This window comes from Salmo trutta, unplaced genomic scaffold, assembly GCF_901001165.1.
Source record: "Salmo trutta unplaced genomic scaffold, fSalTru1.1, whole genome shotgun sequence".
Classification (NCBI taxonomy): Eukaryota; Metazoa; Chordata; class Actinopteri; order Salmoniformes; family Salmonidae; genus Salmo; species Salmo trutta.
Genome location: NW_021822351.1, coordinates 661,055 through 679,754, shown reverse-complemented (window position 1 = coordinate 679,754; position 18,700 = coordinate 661,055). Strand labels below are relative to the sequence as shown.

The window sequence follows — 18,700 nt, the reverse complement described above, 5'->3', positions numbered from 1 at the left end:
ATGTGAAAGAACTGTATTCCCTTTAAAGTTGAACTAAGTCATTGGCCACGCCCCCGTGAGCACAGACATGATCAGGCATCATAGAACCACCTTTTCTACTGCTACGAATAAAAGCCCCTCCTGAGGAAATCCTCTTCAGACCACACGTACCTCGGTGTAAACTGAGGTAGCACAGGTTTGAGTTTAGACTAAGCAAACCCACAGAGTGAGCTGTGATTGCGAATAGTTATTGAATTCCTAACCATACCACGTGGAGCATTGGCTACACGGCTGGAAATGGTTAAACTCTGAGACTATCGATCCCTACAGAATAAGAGCAAATCTTAGACACTAATTATTAGTCTGCAGCTAGAAATTATATAAACCTGGGATGCGACGACCGACAGCCGCCGAAACGTCTATTCTACGAGAAAATTTCTGAATGGTACTCGGAAAAATCCATTCTAACCACGAAATACTTCGATCTTCAGGGAGGCAGAGAGACGATGATGAACTGACTCTGACTCTGATTCCAACAGAGATCACGACGACACATGGGCGTAAATATATATCGATTGCAATTATTCCCGAATGAGTGAGTGTTCATGTGCAAAGGATTGGCATTTCAATTAATATAATTATAGTAGTGTGTAGCGACTCCCTTTTCTCTTTCCCGCTCTCTCTCAGTCCACACCCACTTCCCTTTGTCCACCAAGCCGTCATATCGGCTTAGCCCACTAGGGAATCTTCCCTATCATTTGTTAGTAACAGATCTACTGTTTGTGTCTTTATGCATTTCTGTGATTATTTAGATAGTAAGTAAATAAATGATTAAGCCAATTGGTGTATGGATGATTTATAGTAAAGGCTGGGTTCGTGCAGATATTCCAAACGTTGTAAATTGTTGGTTGAGACTGACGTGAGGTAAATAATAATTCATTACTTAGAAGACTAATTGATCAGATATAAAAATATCTGAAGAGTTATATTAGGAAAATTATAACTTCGTAATCTGAAGATTTTCCTTGGTGCCCAGACTTCCTAGTTAATTACATTTACATGATTAGTTTCACGTAATAATAATTACAGAGAATTGATTTGATAAAATAACAGTCTTCACTTTAATGATGCCAAAGACACGACAACAGGAACAGCTTGTGTTTTTAGCATATCTGACACAGTTCCACCTCAGACACCGTCACAACACCAGCTATGCGGTGTCGGCTAGCTACAAATCTCATTGAATTGAGCCCACAATCCAAATGCAAAACAATACAAGATACACATTTCAAAAGTGTTCTTTTTGAAGTGCTGAGAAGAATAGATGAGTAAATATCATATTCCATACAGTGTTTCACTAGAACTTCATTTGCAGCAATTATTTTCTGTATGCAAATGTTTATAATTTGTATCCAATGGCAAGTTGTGAGTATGTTGAGAACTGTGTACCTCCTCAGGGCTTGATTCAATCAGACCCGTGTTAGACAACATCTGCATAGCGATTGCTTTGGCGGTATTGGAGGTGGAACTGCATTAGAGTTGTCAAATCCACAAGAGGCTCCTGGCATTATAACTAAAGTGGACAGTGCCATTGGCTGCACAGAGTCAATCCCATGAGGCCATGTTTCAAAGTTCAAACAATGTTATTGACTACACCTTGATAGAAATACTCATTTTGTTAAATGATTTTCCATTAGAGAGTAATTATTTATATATAGCCTACACTTTCTCATTCAGAACTTCAAATGCGGGTGTGGCTTTGTGACAATGATGCAAGTTCAAATCACATTTATTTATAAAGCCAATTGTTTAGATAAACGTTTAGGCCGAAATGAAAAACTATGGGTTTTGGTGAAATCCACAAAACCGAGTGAAAACCTCCGTATTTTAAAGTATTGTTGTTTCAGGTATTCAGGCATTGTCAAGGACAACCTACAAGCGTTCACATTTCACAGTTGTTAGCGTGTGTCCTTGATGCTCATTCTATAATTGTCTCTATAGGTGTTCAATCAATTACAAATGACTAATTAAAATATTTATCAGTCTTCTCATGTCCACAGCCATTAGGCCTCGCTCCTGTGTGTGTTCTCTGGTGTATAATCAGATCACTTGAGGTGGTAAAGCATTTCCCAGTTAGAGAGCAGTGGTAAGGTTTCTCTGAGGTGTGTATTCTCTTGTGTGAAGCCAGGATTCCCTTGTGTGAATCTCTTCCCACATTCATCACAGCTGTCAGGCTTCTCTCCTGTGTGTGTCCACTGGTGTGATTGCAGACTGCTCCATTTACTGAAACTCTTCTCACACTGATCACAGCTGTGAGGTTTCTCTCCGGTGTGAATCCTCCTGTGGTAAGTAAACCCCCCAGCCTGAATGAATCTTTTCCCGCAGTCAATGCATACGAATGGTTTCTCTCCAGTGTGTGTCATCTGGTGGTACTTCAGATGCTGTGGGGAGCTGAAGCTGCACTCAGAGGGTGCAGTGGTAGGGTGTCCCGTTGTGTTTGCGCTGAACGTGGTATCTCAAGTCAATTGAACACTTGAAGCTCTTGTTGCACTCAAAGATTTAGTGAGGTTTCTCTCCTGTGTCTCTCTGCTGGTGTCCAGTCAGTTCACTCTTAGTGGTGAACCTCTTCTTACAATCAAGGCAGTGGTAAGGCTTCTCTCCTGTGTGTGTTAACTGATGTGTTTTTAGGTCGCTTGAGAGAGCAAAACTCTTCCCGCAGTCAAAGCAGTGGAGAGGTTTCTCTCCTGTGTGTGTGTCAACTGGTGTCTAGTAAGGTGACCCTTCAACGTGAAACTCTTGTCACACTCTGAGCAGTTGTATGGCCTTTCTCCTGTGTGGATTCTCTGGTGAATCTTTAAGGAATCAGATCTAGAAAAACTAAGTCCACACTCTGTGCAGCAGTAAGGCTTCTTTTTGGAGTGAGTTTGCTGGTGAGATTGCAAGTCACCTGACGTGACAAAACTCTTCCCACACTGATCACAGTGGTGCCGCTTCTCTCCTGTGTGCCTTCTCTTGTGAACTTTCAAGGCGCTGGCCTGGGAAAAACTCTTCCCACAGTCAGGGAAAGGGCATTGGTATGGCCTCTCTCCTGTGTGTATTCGCTGGTGAATTCGCAAGGTTGCCATCGTGGCAAAGTTGTTCTCGCAGTCTGAGCAAGAGTACGGTTTCTCTCCCTTGTGACTACGCTCGTGTTCTTTGAGAGACTGTTGCCAAAGGAAGCTCTTGTCACAGTGGGAGCAGTGGTAAGGCTTCTCTCCAGTGTGTATAAGCTGGTGCTTCTTTAATGCGCCTGGCGTTGTGCAGCTTGACTCACACTGAGAGCAGTGGTACATCTTCTTCTCTGAATGTGTGAACTTGTGTTTCTTTAAAGAGCCAAGTCTTGAAAAGCTCTTCTTGCAGTCACAGCAGTGATAGGGTTTCTCTCCTGTGTGTATTCTTCGATGTGTCCTAAGACTGGCTCTATGTGCAAACTTCTGCCCACATTCAGAGCACTCGAACGGTTTCTCTCCAGTGTGAATCCGCATGTGTCCTTCCAGTGCCCTGGCAGAGGAGAGACAAGCACCGCATTGGGAGCAGCAGTGAGGTTTAGCTTCTGTGTGTCTGACCTCATGTTCTTTCAGAGATCTGTTGTTGGTGAAACTCAGCTCGCACTTAGAGCAGTGGTATGGCTTTTCTCCTGTGTGAATTTGCATGTGATTTTTCAGGTGATCTGACCGTCCAAAACTCCTCTGGCAAACATTGCAGCTGTGTGGTTTCTCTCCTGTGTGAATTCTCTGGTGTTTGTACAGGGCTGAATTAGTGGCAAAGCTCAACTTACAGTGGGAACAGTGGAATGGTTTCTGTCCAGTGTGTGTTCGCTTATGCTGCTCTAGAGAATGAGATGATCCTAGCTTCTTGCCACACTGTGGGCATTGGTAGCCTTTCTCTCCAGTGTGCACTATGTTATGTAACCAGAGTCCACTCTTAACAGCAAACCTCTTCCCACACTCAGTACATTGGTGGGGCTTCTCTCCAGTATGTCTTAGCTGGTGACATCTTAAAATAGACAACAGTCTGAAGCTTTTCCCACAGTCAGTGCATTGGTAAGGTTTCTCCCCTGTGTGAATCCTCTGATGTACCCTGAGTAATTTAGCAGAGGAATAGCTTCCCCCGCACTGCTCACAGTGGTGAGGCTTCTCTCCTGTGTGTATTCGTTTGTGTTCAAAGAGTGTTGAGGCTTGTTTGAAACTCTTCCCACACTCAGAGCAGTGGAACGGTCTCTCTCCAGTGTGAGTCCGCCGGTGAGCTTTTAAGTGTTGCGATGTAACAAATCTATTCCCGCAGTCAGAGCAGCAGTGGGGTTTTTCGCCAGTGTGTTTTATTCTCTCATGTATCCGTAAACCACTGGAGTCTTTAAATCTCTGCCCACATTCTGAGCACTGGTACGGTTTTTCTCCAGTGTGAATCCGCATGTGTCCTTCCAGTGCACTGGCAGAGGAGAGGCTAGCTCCACACTGGAAGCAGCAGTGAGGTTTCTCTCCAGTATGAATTGTCTGGTGTCTTCTAAGACCTACTGAAGAGGTGTAACTCTTCCCACAGTCAGAGCAGCAGTGAGATTTCTTCCTTGTGGGTCTCTGCTGTTGTTTCTTGAGGTGTTCTGATCTGGAGAGACTTTTCTCTGCCTCCTCAGCATCATGTTTAGCCTCCCAAGATGACAAGCCCCTCCTACCAAGAGAGTGACAGTTAGGACTGTCCCCTGTGAAGCAAAGACAGACAGTTATGGTTCCTTCTTCATATCAAAGACAGATTTAGGCCCAGCTCTTCACACTCTTGTAACCGAATTTAAGCATTTAAATGTAAAATTTTATTAAATCTTCCAATTGTCAATGTATCCAAGGGTGTAGGGGGGCTTGTAATGATTCTACATCTTTAAACATATTGTATTTAGTGGTAATTAATGACATTCAGGGAGTGTCCCAAAATACATTTATATAAGATCATAAACCCACTTAGCGTCGGTGTTTTCCTGCAGTCGACCAGCAGCACAGACAGCCTCTTCAGACCCAGCAGTAAGGGGCTACCGGGAGAGGCACGACACGGGGACTCCAGGAGGGGTAGGGGGGAGGAGGGTTGGAGGGAGAGTGTTTCCTGTCAACCCAAAAAGAGAGTAGGTGTGTTGTCATATTGGTACACTGAGGGTAAAACACAATGGTCTAAAGAGGGTCAAACAACTAAATAAATAAATGGCCGAAAATAAGTCCTCAACTATTAAACCTTTGTCCAGAAAACTCGATTTCCTCTGAGTTGTTCCTGATGTCCCATTATAGTATAGTCTGCTGTTATCATTGTTAGTGTTGCTTTGTGTTGACCCATACAAAAGCAAAAAAAAGTATCATGGCCCCAAGACAGAGCAGGTCCACCGCAGCCATGTACCAGTGAGAAACTGGTGCCGGCCAATGGAGGTGTTTTTGGTAAAACACTAGGGGAAATCCTTTGTGAAAATTTGCAACATTCACTTGTTAGCCTATGTTGTGTTATCATTGTTAGTGTTGCATTATGGGAACTTGGGAGCCTATACTCAGAAATGGATGGGCATGAAATTCAGGGCCTGTTTAACTTCTTTGGGCAAGGGTGCAGTATTTTGAAGTTGGATGACAAACGTGCCCAAATTAAACTGCCTAGGATATGCATATAATTGGTAGCATTGGATAGACATCACTCTGAAGTTTCTAAAACTGTTAAAATATTGTCTGTGGGAATAACAGAACTGATTTGGCAGGCGAAACCCGAGGACAATCCACCCAGTGGAAAAAAATTGAGGTCATTGGACTTTTCAATGCTTTTCTATTGGAAAGTCTAATAATTAGGACCCAGATTGCAGTTCCTATGGCTTCCACTAGATGTCAACAGTCTTAAGAAATTGTTTCATGCTTGTTTTTTGAAAAATAAAAACGAAGAAGTATTCGTATTCTTTCGAAGTATCTCTACTCTTCTTGCACGCGTGAATGAGTGCGCACTCCTCATTCTTTTTCTCCGGTATTGAACACAGTATATTCAGTCTTAAATGTTATCGATTATTTACATATTAGGGTACCTGAGGTTGGATTAGAAACGTTGTTTGAATTGTTTGGATGAAGTTTACAGGTAACTTTTTAGATTCCTTTGTAGGCATGTTGGGTGAGTTGGAACAGGTGGATTTCTGAAACAAACGCGCCAAATAACATTTTTGGGGATATAAAGGACTTTATCGAACAAAACGACCATTCATTGTGTAACTGGGACCCTTTGGATTACAAAAAGATGAAGATCTTCAAAGGTAAGTGATGTATTTTATCGCTATTTTTGAGTTGCGACACCTGTGCAGATTATGAATTCATGTTAATGCAGGAAGTGGGTGAGGCGCTGTCCTCAGACGATCAAATGCTATGCTTTCGCCGTAATGCCTACTGTAAATCAGACAAAGCTGTTTGATTACTAATGAATGGTGTATAACACTTGTATTTTCATGAATGTTTTATATTACTACTTTGGTATTTTGAATTCCGCGCTCTGCAATTTCACCAGATGTTGTCGAGGTGGGACACTAGCGTCCCAATGATCTGTAAGAAGTTAACTCCCCACTTTTCCCAGACCACGTACTGTCAGAGTATGGAGGCCACCAATTATTTAATATAGGCTACTTAAACGATTCCAATCTCCTTTAAAAGGCAAAAGGCAAATGGGGTAGTTGACATATGACCAAAAAAAACAACAAAACAATACTTTCTGAAACAAACCCCCCCAAAAAGTTGCAATAATTTACGTCGAAACATTTGAAAATGTTATGTGGCCAGTGTCGATTTTAAAGGGTCTTCCAGAGGAAGTTGATGAGGTTAGCTGAAATATTAATGAACCCCTCCTCCAGAGGAAGTTGACGCCACTATTTCGACCTAATTCCTGTCCTAGTGCAGAAATGCTAGTTTAGTTCCAACCTCTGAAAACCAACTAAATATGGATTAAATCGGGCGTGCACTTCACCTTCATCTGTGCGCACTGTCAAGTGGAAGAAGGTAGGGATCTTGTGGTCTGCTTTTATTAAAAAACACAAACTGGCTGTTTGCATTCAGGCCTGGCGGAAAGCAAACATCATTCCGTAAACCAAGACTAGTAAAAACACCCTTTACTGGCTCAAACAGCCAACCAATTAGCCTGCTACCAACCCTTAGTAAACTTTTAATTCATTTTTTTGTGTGGGGGGGGGCAGGTACAATGCTATTTCACAGTAAACAAATTAACAGCTGACATTCAGCATGATTATAGGGAGTGGCACTCAACATGTACAGCCCTGACACAAATGACTGATGATTGGCTGAAACAAATTGACGATAAGAAGCTTGTGGGAAGCTGTTTTGTTAGACTTTAGTGCAGCTTTTGACATTATCAATCATAATCTGCTGCTTGGAAAAGGCTGTTATGGCTTCCCTGCTATATTGTGGATCGAGAGTTCTGTCTAACAGAACACAGAGGGTGTTCTTTAATGGAATTCCCTCCCAACATAATCCAGGTAGAATTCAGAATACCCCAGGGCAGTTGTCTAGGCCCCTTACTTTTTCAGTCTTTACTAATGACCTGCCACTGGCACGGAGTAAAGCCTGTGTGTCTATGTACGCTGAGGACTCAACACTACACACGTCAGCTACCATCGGGAATTGAAATAGCTGCTACACTTAAAGAGCAGCAGTCAGTTTTAAAATGGGTGGCAAGTAATAAACTAGTACTAAATATTTTTTAAACTAAAAGCAATGTATTTCAGACAAATCATTCACTTAACCTAAACCAATTCTTGTAATGAATAATGTGTAAATTGATAATGTTGACGAGACTAAACTGCTTGGAGTAAGCCATGATTATAAACGGTCTTGGTCAAAACATTGATACAACTGTAGCTAAGACGGGGAGAGGTCTGTCCATAATAAAGCGCAGCTCTGTCTTCTTAAAAACACTATCAAGAAAGTAGGTCATACAGGCCCTAGTTTTGTTGCACCTGGACTGCTGTCCAGTCATGTGGTCAGGTGCCACAAAGAGGAACTTAATTAAAACCTCTTACAGCTCCTTAAAACCTCTTACATCTAGATGTTCCGCTAGCGGAACACCTGCTCCAATATCCAATGATAGGCGTGGCGCGAATTACAAATTCCTCAAAATCCCAAAACTTCAATTTTTCAAACATATGACTATTTTACACCATTTTAAAGACAAGACTCTCCTTTATCTAACAACACTGTCCAATTTCAAAAAGGCTTTACAGCGAAAGCAAAACATTAGATTATGTCAGCAGAGTACCCAGCCAGAAATAATCAGACACCCATTTTTCAAGCTAGCATATAATGTCACAGAAAACAAAACCACAGCTAAATGCAGCACTAACCTTTGATGATCTTCATCAGATGACACTCCTAGGACATTGTTATATAATACGTGCATGTTTTGTTCAATCAAGTTCATACTTATATCAAAAACCAGCTTTTTACATTAGCATGTGACGTTCAGAACTAGCATTCCCACCGAACACTTCCGGTGAATTTACTAAATTACTCACGATAAACGTTCACAAAAAACATAACAATTATTTTAAGAATTATAGATACAGAACTCCTTTATGCAATCGCTATGTCCGATTTTAAAATAGCTTTTCGGTGAAAGCACATTTTGCAATATTCTGAGTAGATAGCCTGGCCATCATGGCTAGCTATTTTGACACCCACCAAGTTTGGTACTCACCAAACTCCGATTTACTATAAGAAAAATTGGATTACCTTTGCTGTTCTTCGTCAGAATGCACTCCCAGGACTTCTACTTCAATAACAAATGTTGGTTTGGTTCCAAATAATCCATAGTTATATCCAAATAGCGGCGTTTTGTTCGTGCGTTCAAGACACTATCCGAAGGGTAAAGAAGGGTGACGCGCCCGGCGCGTTTCGTGACAAAAAATATCAAAATATTCCATTACCGTACTTCGAAGCATGTCAAACGCTGTTTAAAATCAATTTTTATGCGATTTTTCTCGTAAAAAAGCGATCATATTCCGACCGGGAAACCCTGATTTCGTTCAAAGACGAAAAAATAAAAACATGGAGTCTTCTCGTGCACGTGCCCTCAGTCTCATTGTTCTCAGATCGACCACTATCCAAATGCGCTACTGTTTTTCAGCCATGGCCTGCAAAGTCATCATTCAATGCTCTGGCGCCTTCTGAGAGCCTATGGGAGCGTTAGAAAATGTCACGTTACAGCAGAGATCCCCTGTTTTGGATAGAGATGATCAAGAAGGCCAAGAAATAGTCAGAGAGGGCGCTTCCTGTTTGGAATCTTCTCAGGTTTTGGCCTGCCAAATGAGTTCTGTTATACTCACAGACACCATTCAAACAGTTTTAGAAACTTTGGAGTGGTTTCTATCCAAAGCTACTAATTATATGCATATTCTAGTTTCTGGGCAGGAGTAATAATCAGATTAAATCGGGTACGTTTTTATCCGGCCGTGAAAATACTGCCCCCTATCCATAACAAGTTAAGGATAGGGGGCAGTATTGACAATTTCGGAAAAAATATGTGCCCATATTAAACTGCCTCCTACTCAAACTCAGAAGCTAGGATATGCATATTATTAGTAGATTTTGATAGAAAACACTGAAGTTTCTAAAACCGTTTGAATGGTGTCTGTGAGTATAACAGAACTCATATGGCAAGCAAAAACCTGAGAGAAATCTTACCAGGAAGTTGAAATCTGGATGCATGGGCTCTCTTCAAGTCGTTTCCTATTGAATACACAGTGAAGTAGTAATAATTGTGCACTTCCTACGGCTTCCACTAGATGTCGACAGTCAAAGTTGTTTGAAGCTTCTACGATGAACAGAGCCCGAATGACAAGGAGGGGAAGTTGTTGAGGCAGGGGGTGACATCACTTCTTGGAGCGCGTTCATGAGGATGGATCCTCCCGTTCCAAAACCTTTTTCAAGACACAGGAACCGTCCGGTTGAAATATTATTGAATCTTCACATTCTGAAGGCCCTAAAGATTGATGTTTTACAACGTTTGACATGTTTGAACGAACGTAAATACAACTTTTTTTAAACTTTTCGTCGCGACATCGTACACGCGCTTTCTACACTTGGAGTAGCTTACTGGACGCACAAACAACAAGGAGTTATTTGGACATAAATTATGGACTTTATCGAACAAAACAACATTTGTTGTGGACCTGGGATTCCTGGAAGTGCCTTCTGATGAAGATGATCAAAGGTAAGGGAATATTTCTAATGCTATGTATGATTTTAGATGACTCCAAGATGGCGGCTATCTGTATTGCGTAGTGTATTTTTCTGAGCGCAGTACTCAGATTATTGCAAAGTGTGCTTTCCTCGTGAAGCTTTTTTGAAATCTGTCACAGCGTTTGCATAAAGGAGATATTCATCTATAATTCTTTGAATGACAGTTTAATTTTGTATCAATGTTTATGACAAGTATTTTTGTAAATTGTGGCGGTGATTCACCGGCAGTATTTGAGGGAAAATATTTTCTGAACGTCACGCGCCGATGTAAAATACTGTTTTTATATATAAATATGAACTTTATCGAACAAAAAAATGCATGTATTGTGTAACATGATGTCCTAGGAGTGTCATCTGATGAAGATCGTCAAAGGTTAGTGCTGCATTTAGCTGTGGTTTTGGTTTTTGTGATGCATGCTAGTTGCTAGGAAAATGGCTGTGTGGTTGTTTTTGTCGACGTACTCTCCTAACATAATCTAATGTTTTGCTTTCGCTGTAAAGCCTTTGAAATCTGACAACGTGGTTCGATTCAGGAGAAGTGTATCTATAAAATGGTGTAAAATAGTCCTATGTTTGAGAAACAGAAATTATTAGATTTGGTTTTGAATATGGCGCTCTGATTTTTTCGCTGGCTGTTGATCCCGGTTACGGGATCCGTGCGGCAAGAAAGTTACAATTGACTCAGAACAGAGCAGCACAGCTGGCCCTTAAATGTACACAGAGAGCTAACATTAATGATATGTATGTCAATCTCACCTGGCTCAAAGTAGAGGAGAGATGCATCACTGCTTGTATTTGTGAGAGGTGTTGGCATGTTGAATGCACCGAGCTGTCTGCTTGAACTACTGGCACACAGCTCCGACACCCATGCATACATCACAAGACATGCCACCAGAGGTCTCTTCACAGTCCCCAAGTCCAGAACAGACTACATATAGCCATGAACACATTACAACATAAGCACTATATACACAAGTACACAGGGATTTATTTGGGTTGTAGATTTGTGGTAGTAGAATAGTGGTCGGAGGGAACACACTTAATGTGTGGTGAAATCTGTTGTGATTTATTTTTGTTAACAACAGCTTTGGCAGCAACTAATGGGGATCCATAAAAAATACAAACCAGACTAATTATAGTATACTACAGTAGGTCTATCCATTCAGACTAATTATAGTATACTACAGTAGGTCTATCCATTCAGACTAATTATAGTATACTACAGTAGGTCTATCCATTCAGACTAATTATAGTATACTACAGTAGGTCTATCCATTCAGACTAATTATAATATACTACAGTAGGTCTATCCATTCAGACTAATTATAATATACTACAGTAGGTCTATCCATTCAAACTAATTATAGTATACTACAGTAGGTCTATCCATTCAGACTAATTATAGTATACTACAGTAGGTCTATCCATTCAAACTAATTATAGTATACTACAGTAGGTCTATCCATTCAGACTAATTATAGTATACTAGGTACAGATCTGGGTTCAGCTTCCCCTAGGTACAGATCTGGGTTCAGCTTCCCCTAGGTACAGATCTGGGTTCAGCTCCCCCTAGGTACAGATCTGGGTTCAGCTCCCCCTAGGTACAGATCTGGGTTCAGCTCCCCCTAGGTACAGATCTGGGTTCAGCTTCCCCTAGGTACAGATCTGGGTTCAGCTTCCCCTAGGTACAGATCTGGGTTCAGCTTCCCCTAGGTACAGATCTGGGTTCAGCTTCCCCTAGGTACAGATCTGGGTTCAGCTTCCCCTAGGTACAGATCTGGGTTCAGCTTCCCCTAGGTACAGATCTGGGTTCAGCTTCCCCTAGGTACAGATCTGGGTTCAGCTTCCCCTAGGTACAGATCTGGGTTCAGCTCCCCCTAGGTACAGATCTGGGTTCAGCTCCCCCTAGGTACAGATCTGGGTTCAGCTCCCCCTAGGTACAGATCTGGGTTCAGCTTCCCCTAGGTACAGATCTGGGTTCAGCTTCCCCTAGGTACAGATCTGGGTTCAGCTTCCCCTAGGTACAGATCTGGGTTCAGCTTCCCCTAGGTACAGATCTGGGTTCAGCTTCCCCTAGGTACAGATCTGGGTTCAGCTTCCCCTAGGTACAGATCTGGGTTCAGCTTCCCCTAGGTACAGATCTGGGTTCAGCTTCCCCTAGGTACAGATCTGGGTTCAGCTTCCCCTAGGTACAGATCTGGGTTCAGCTTCCCCTAGGTACAGATCTGGGTTCAGCTTCCCCTAGGTACAGATCTGGGTTCAGCTTCCCCTAGGTACAGATCTGGGTTCAGCTTCCCCTAGGTACAGATCTGGGTTCAGCTTCCCCTAGGTACAGATCTGGGTTCAGCTTCCCCTAGGTATCTAGATCTGCATATGTATTATGGAGAGGGACGAACCATATCTTCGTCTTGATGCCTTATTTTAAATTATACTCCAGACACATTCTCTTCTTCACACATATTTTCAGACGCCCGCAACTCAATAAGCAAGACCTACTGCCAAAATCGCAGTTTTCCAAAATTGGTATAAGTCTACAAACTTGTGATTTTAAAACAATCCACAGCTATTTTTGAAATACAAGCTAATGATCCTCTCTGGCTAAGTCATGGTTCCATGGTGATGCATTTTTGATTATTTTATTTAGACAGGAGTAATTATAGAATTTTGGCGAAAGATCAATTCACTTTAAGGCAATCCAGCATCCAAACAGCGCACTGTTCACCTGCCAACTTTCCTTTCCAATTCGCAAGAGACTGAAACCAGATATATGTATATAATGACGAGATGCTCGTGTCTCCACCCTAACAATGGGAGTCTTTGTCCCCAAAAGCGTGAATGCAGGCGACAAGCTAAGGTCTACGTATTATTCCCATTGAAACGCATTGAGTTTATACTGGACAGATTTTGGTGAGAGTGAGCCCTCTGACTTCCCCTCTTCCTCTCTGCTGAAACTATATCACCTCAGAAAGCATTTGAGCGAGCGAAACAGCGCCCCTCTGTCTCAGTATGTGTAGACCATGTATCTGATGCTGTCTGGCCAGATATAATATGACATACTCTCCAGACAGCATCAGGTACATGGTCTACACATACTGAGACAGAGGGGCGCTGTGTCGCTCGCTTAAATGCTTTAACGGAGATTGATGCGTCTTTCTGTCGCCGCTCATCTTGGTCAAATGAATTATAAATAATTCAGTATTTTATTTGAATGAGCAAAGAGGTACAGTAGGGCGGGCCAGGCGCCCTAAGCCCCACCCATAACTCTGACCCTGCCTCAGACACAGGGAACAAATTGTTGTTGAAGTCAAGAGGTTAAACTTTGTTCAGTGGCCAGAAAAGTCTGTTCTTTCTGAAAGAATTGACAGGTGGCAGCCTTTACATTGTGGTTGGGAAGGTAGGCTACGCATAACAGGCTAAACTAAACACAACTTATTTTGCGATAGTTAAATGGATGCCGGAACGAGGCCGCTGTCAAGACCAGAGATAGATAGATATATATATATCTATATATATATATATATATATATATCTATATATATATATACACATATACATACATATAGTTGAAGTCGGAAGTTTACATACACTTAGGTTGGAGCCACTCCACAAATTTCTTGTTAACAAACTATAGTTTTGGCAAGTCGGTTAGGACATCTACTTTGTGCATGACACAAGTATTTTTTTCAATAATTGTTTACAGACAGATTATTTCACTTATAATTCACTGTATCACAATTCCAGTGGGTCAGAAGTTTACATACACTAAGTTCACTGTGCCTTTAAACGGCTTGGAAAAATTCCAGAAAATGATGTCATGGCTTTAGAAGCTTCTGATAGGCTAATTGACATAATTTGAGTCAATTGGAGGTGTACCTGTGGATGTATTTCAAGGCCTACCTTCAAACTCAGTGCCTCTTTGCTTGACATCATGGGAAAATCCAAAGAAATCAGCCAAGACCTCAGAAAAATTGTAGACCTCCACAAGTCTGGTTCATCCTTGGGAGTAATTTTCAAACGCCTGAAGGTACCATGTTCATCTGTACAAACAATAGTATGCAAGTATAAACACCATGGGACCACACAGCCAACATACCGCTCTAGAAGGAGACGCGTTCTGTCTCCCAGAGATGAACGTACTTTGGTGCAAAAAGTGCAAATCAATCCCAGAACAGCAGCAAAGGACCTTGTGAAGATGCTGGAGGAAACAGGAACAAAAGTATCTATATCCACAGTAAAACAAGTCCTATATCAACATAACCTGAAAGGCCGCTCAGCAAGGAAGAAGCCACTGCTCCAAAACAGCCATAAAAAAGCCAGACTACGGTTTGCAACTGCACATGGGGACAAAGATTGTACTTTTTGGAGAAATGTCCTCTGGTCTGATGGAACAAAAATAGAACTGTTTGGCCATAATGACTATCGTTATGTTTGGAGGAAAAAGGGGGAGGCTTGCAAGCCAAAGAACACCATCCCAACCGTGAAGCACGGGGGTGGCAGCATCAAGACATCTCAAGACATCAGTCAGGAAGTTAAAGCTTGGTCACCCCAAGCATACTTCCAAAGTTGTGGCAAAATGGCTTAACCTCTACGGGCCACGGGGGCAGTATTGAGAATTTTGAAAAAAATATGTGCCCATTTTTAACTGCCTCCTACACCAACTCAGAAGCTAGGATATGCATATTATTAACACATTCGGATAGAAAACACTCTGAATTTTCTAAAACAGTTTGAATGGTGTCTGTAAGTATAACAAAACTCATATTGCAGGCAAAAACCTGTGAAAAATAGATTTAAAAAAATGAGAATTTTGTGACTGTACTATTTAGTGTCATTGTTTTAAAGATACCACAGTGAGAAAGGATTCAGTTCGCAACTCCTACGGCTTCCACTAGATGTCAACGATCTTTAGAAAGTTGTTTGAAGCATCTGTGATGAATACAGACCGAATTAGAAAGCTTACAAGTTGACACGTCATCACTTCATTTTTTGCGCCTGCGCATGAATCTGAGAAGAGTGTCTTTGTCATAATCGTTTATTCTAGACACTTGATAGGTTGTGTGAAAATATTACTGATGTTTACTGATGTTTCACGTTAAAAATGGACCAAAAGATTAATGCTAAACAACGTTTGACATGTTTGAACAAACATAAATAGATTATTTACTAGGTTTTTTTTAGCTTTTCGGCGTGACTTTACACTGCCCACCTCATTTTGTGGGAGCCTACTGAACGCTAACTATTTGGACATAAATTATGAACTTTATCAAAAGAAACCACATTTGTTCTGGACCTGGGATCTCTGGCAGCGCCTTCTGATGGAGATAATCAAAGGTAAGGGGATATTTAGAATGTTATTATCGATATTAGATGATGCTAATGCTAACGGTATAGCTTAGCTTAGCTTATAGCTTAGCTTATGTTGTTAGCATAGTACCCAGTTTATAGCAAAATGTGATTTCCCAGTAAAGTTATTTTGAGATCTGGCCATTCGGTAGCAATTACGAGATGATAATATATTATTCTTTGAATGACAATATTATAATTTACCAATGTTTTCGAATAGTAATTCCGTGATTTGTAATGCTGGATTCACTGGGAGCATTCGAGCCGAAAAAAATTCTGAATTTCACCGTGACTGTAAATGCTGTTTTTGGATATAAATATGAACTTGATGGAACTAAAAATGCATGTATTGTCTAACATAATGTCCTATGAGTGTCATCTGATGCAGATTGTCAAAGGTAAGTGCATAATTCTAGCTAGTTTTCTGTCTGTTGATGCCCTTCTTTGAATTGGCTAAACATTACACGCAGCTATTGTCAATGTACTCTCCTCACATAACCTAACTTTATGCATTCTCCGTAAAGCCTCTGAAAATCGGACAGCGTGGTTAGATTTAGGAGATATATCTTTCAAATGGAGGAAAATAGTTGATTATTTGATTATTTGAAATGATTACTCTTGCAGTTTTGAATTCCCCGCCATGGTCACATGACAATGAATCCCAATACCGGGATAAGATCCTGCCCCCTGGCCTCAACAGGTTTTAAGGACAACAAAGTCAAGGTATTGGAGTGGGCATCACAAAGCCCTGACCTCAATCCTATAGAACATTTGTGGGCAGAACTGAAAAAGCGTGTGCGAGCAAGGAGGCTTACAAACCTGACTCAGTTACACCAGCTCTGTCAGGAGGAATGGGCCAAAATTCACCCAATTTATTGTGGGAAGATGGTGGAAGGCTACCCGAAATGTTTGACCCAAGTTAAATAATTTAAAGGCAATGTTACCAAATACTAATTAAGTGTTTGTAAACTTCTGACCCACTGGGAATGTGATGAAAGAAAGAAAATCTGAAATAAATCACTCTACTATTATTCTGACATTTCACATTCTTAAAATAAAGTGGTAATCCTAACTGACCTAAAACAGGGCATTTTTACGAGGATTAAATGTCAGGAATTGTGAAAAACTGAGTTTAAATGTATTTGGCTAAGGTGTATGTAAACTTCCGACTTCAACTGTATATAACTGGTCTTGGCAGTGGCCTAGTTCCGGCATCCGTTTGACTTTCAGAAAGTAAAGTGTGTTTAGTTTAGCCTGTTATGCGAAGCCTACCTTCCCGCCTATGTATATTTATATACACACACACTACCGGTCAGAAGTTTTAGAACACCTACTCATTCAAGGGTTTTTCATTGTTACATTGTAGAATAATAGTGAAGACATCAAAACTATGAAATAACACATATGGAATCATGTAATAACCAAAACGTTTTAAACAAACCACAAAATATTTTAAATCCGTTTGACTTTGATATATATATGGGCGGGAAGGTAGGCTTCGCATAACAGGCTAAACTAAACACACTTTACTTTCTGAAAGTCAAACGGATGCCGGAACTAGGCCACTGCCAAGACCAGTTATATATTTTACATGTATCTAACTCACCTGATTCATTGTAAACAGTAGTTTATTGTCGTTTGTAGAGTTCAGGCGAAGTGAACCAGATGAGATGTTTATCCCTAGTCTGTTGAATTGTAGATTAGGGAGGTAACGGACGGTTATATTTCAACATGTGATGCTCTGCCTATAGACATGAAAGGAGAGACAGACTCCGCCTTCACATCCGTTAGACTGAAAACATTTCCTTCACGTTACCATTCTGCTGGTAGCAGATCATAAAATGGCCGCAGAAAAAAAGGCAGATATTTGTTTTCAAAATAAGAGTCGTCCTGCAATGACAAGCGAAGTTGATCGATTTTTGAAGCACTCTATTGCAGTACAACTGTGCACAGCATTGCAACCGCATATAAAAAACAACACAAATAATTTGATGCATTTAAAAAAGTATTTTATTACACTGAACACAAATATGAATGCAACATGTAAAGTGTTGGTCCCATGTTCGATATGAACGAAAAGCTTATTTCTCTCAGATTTTGTGCAGAAATTTGTTTCCATCCCTGTTAGTGAGCATTTCTCCTTTGCCAAGATAATCCATCCAGGTGTGGCATATCAAAAAGCTAATTAAACATCATGATCATTACACAGGTGCACCTTGTGCTGGGGACAATAAAAGGCTTCTCTAAAATGTGCAGTTTTGTCACACAACACAATGCCACAGATGTCTCAAGTTTTGAGGGAGCCTGCAATTGGCATGCTGCCTACAGGAATGTCCACCAGAGCTGTTGCTAGAGAATTTGGCAGTATGTCCAACCGGCATCACAACCACAGACCACGTGTAACCACGCCAGCCCAGGACCTCCACATCCAGCTTCTTCACCTGTGGGATCGTCTGAGACCAGCCACCTGGACAACGGATGAAACTGTGGGTTTGCACAACCAAAGAATTTCTGTACAAACTGTCAGAAGCCGTCTCAGGGAAGCTCATTTGCGAGCTTGTCTTCTTCACCAGGGTCTTGACCCGACTTCAGTGGGTAAATGCTCACCTTCGGTGGCAGGTAGTCTAGTGGTTAGAGTGTTGGGCCAGTAACCGAAAGGTTGCTGGATCGAATCCCGAGCTGACAAGGTACAAAATCTGTTGTTCTACCCCTGAGCAAGGCAGTTAACCCACTGTTCCCCAGGCGCTGTGGATGTCGATTATGGCAGCCCCCCGCACCTTTCTGATTTAGAGGGGTTGGGTTAAATGCGGAAGGCATTCAGTTGTACAACTGACTAGGTATCCCCACTTCCCCTTTCCCATTGGCCACAGATGAATCCCGGTGTCAACTGTACCGGGCAGATGACAGACAGCAAGTATGGCTTTGTGTGGGTGAGCGGTTTGCTGATGTCATGGGCAGGCAAAAGCTATGAACACAATTGCATTTTATAAATGGCAATTTTAGCGCACCGAGAGAACGTGATGAGATTATGAGGCTCATTGTCGTGCCATTCATCTGCCTCCATCACCTGATGTTTCAGCATGATAATGCACTGC

The 18,700-nt window shown here is 41.5% G+C and overlaps 1 protein-coding gene across 1 annotated transcript; it reads right to left on the bottom strand.

The window, feature by feature from the left end:
* Positions 1-1,076: 1,076 nt before the first annotated feature.
* LOC115181912 (zinc finger protein 883-like) lies at positions 1,077-17,365 on the bottom strand. The gene is made up of 3 exons (XM_029743601.1): positions 17,212-17,365; positions 4,968-5,106; positions 1,077-4,714 (listed from the first exon to the last, which is right to left on the bottom strand). Exons 1-3 carry the CDS (start codon positions 17,218-17,220, stop codon positions 2,664-2,666), a joined length of 2,199 nt encoding a protein of 732 aa, XP_029599461.1. The 5' UTR covers positions 17,221-17,365; the 3' UTR covers positions 1,077-2,663.
* Between the last annotated feature and the right edge of the window lie 1,335 nt (positions 17,366-18,700).

What these genes read in the sequence shown, in the direction of transcription:
- LOC115181912 (XM_029743601.1), bottom strand. An exon ending in CAGGAAAACACCGACGCTAA is followed by an intron (nt 4,715 to 4,967) that starts GTGGGTTTATGA and finishes TTTGCTTCACAG; the next exon opens with GGGACAGTCCTAACTGTCAC.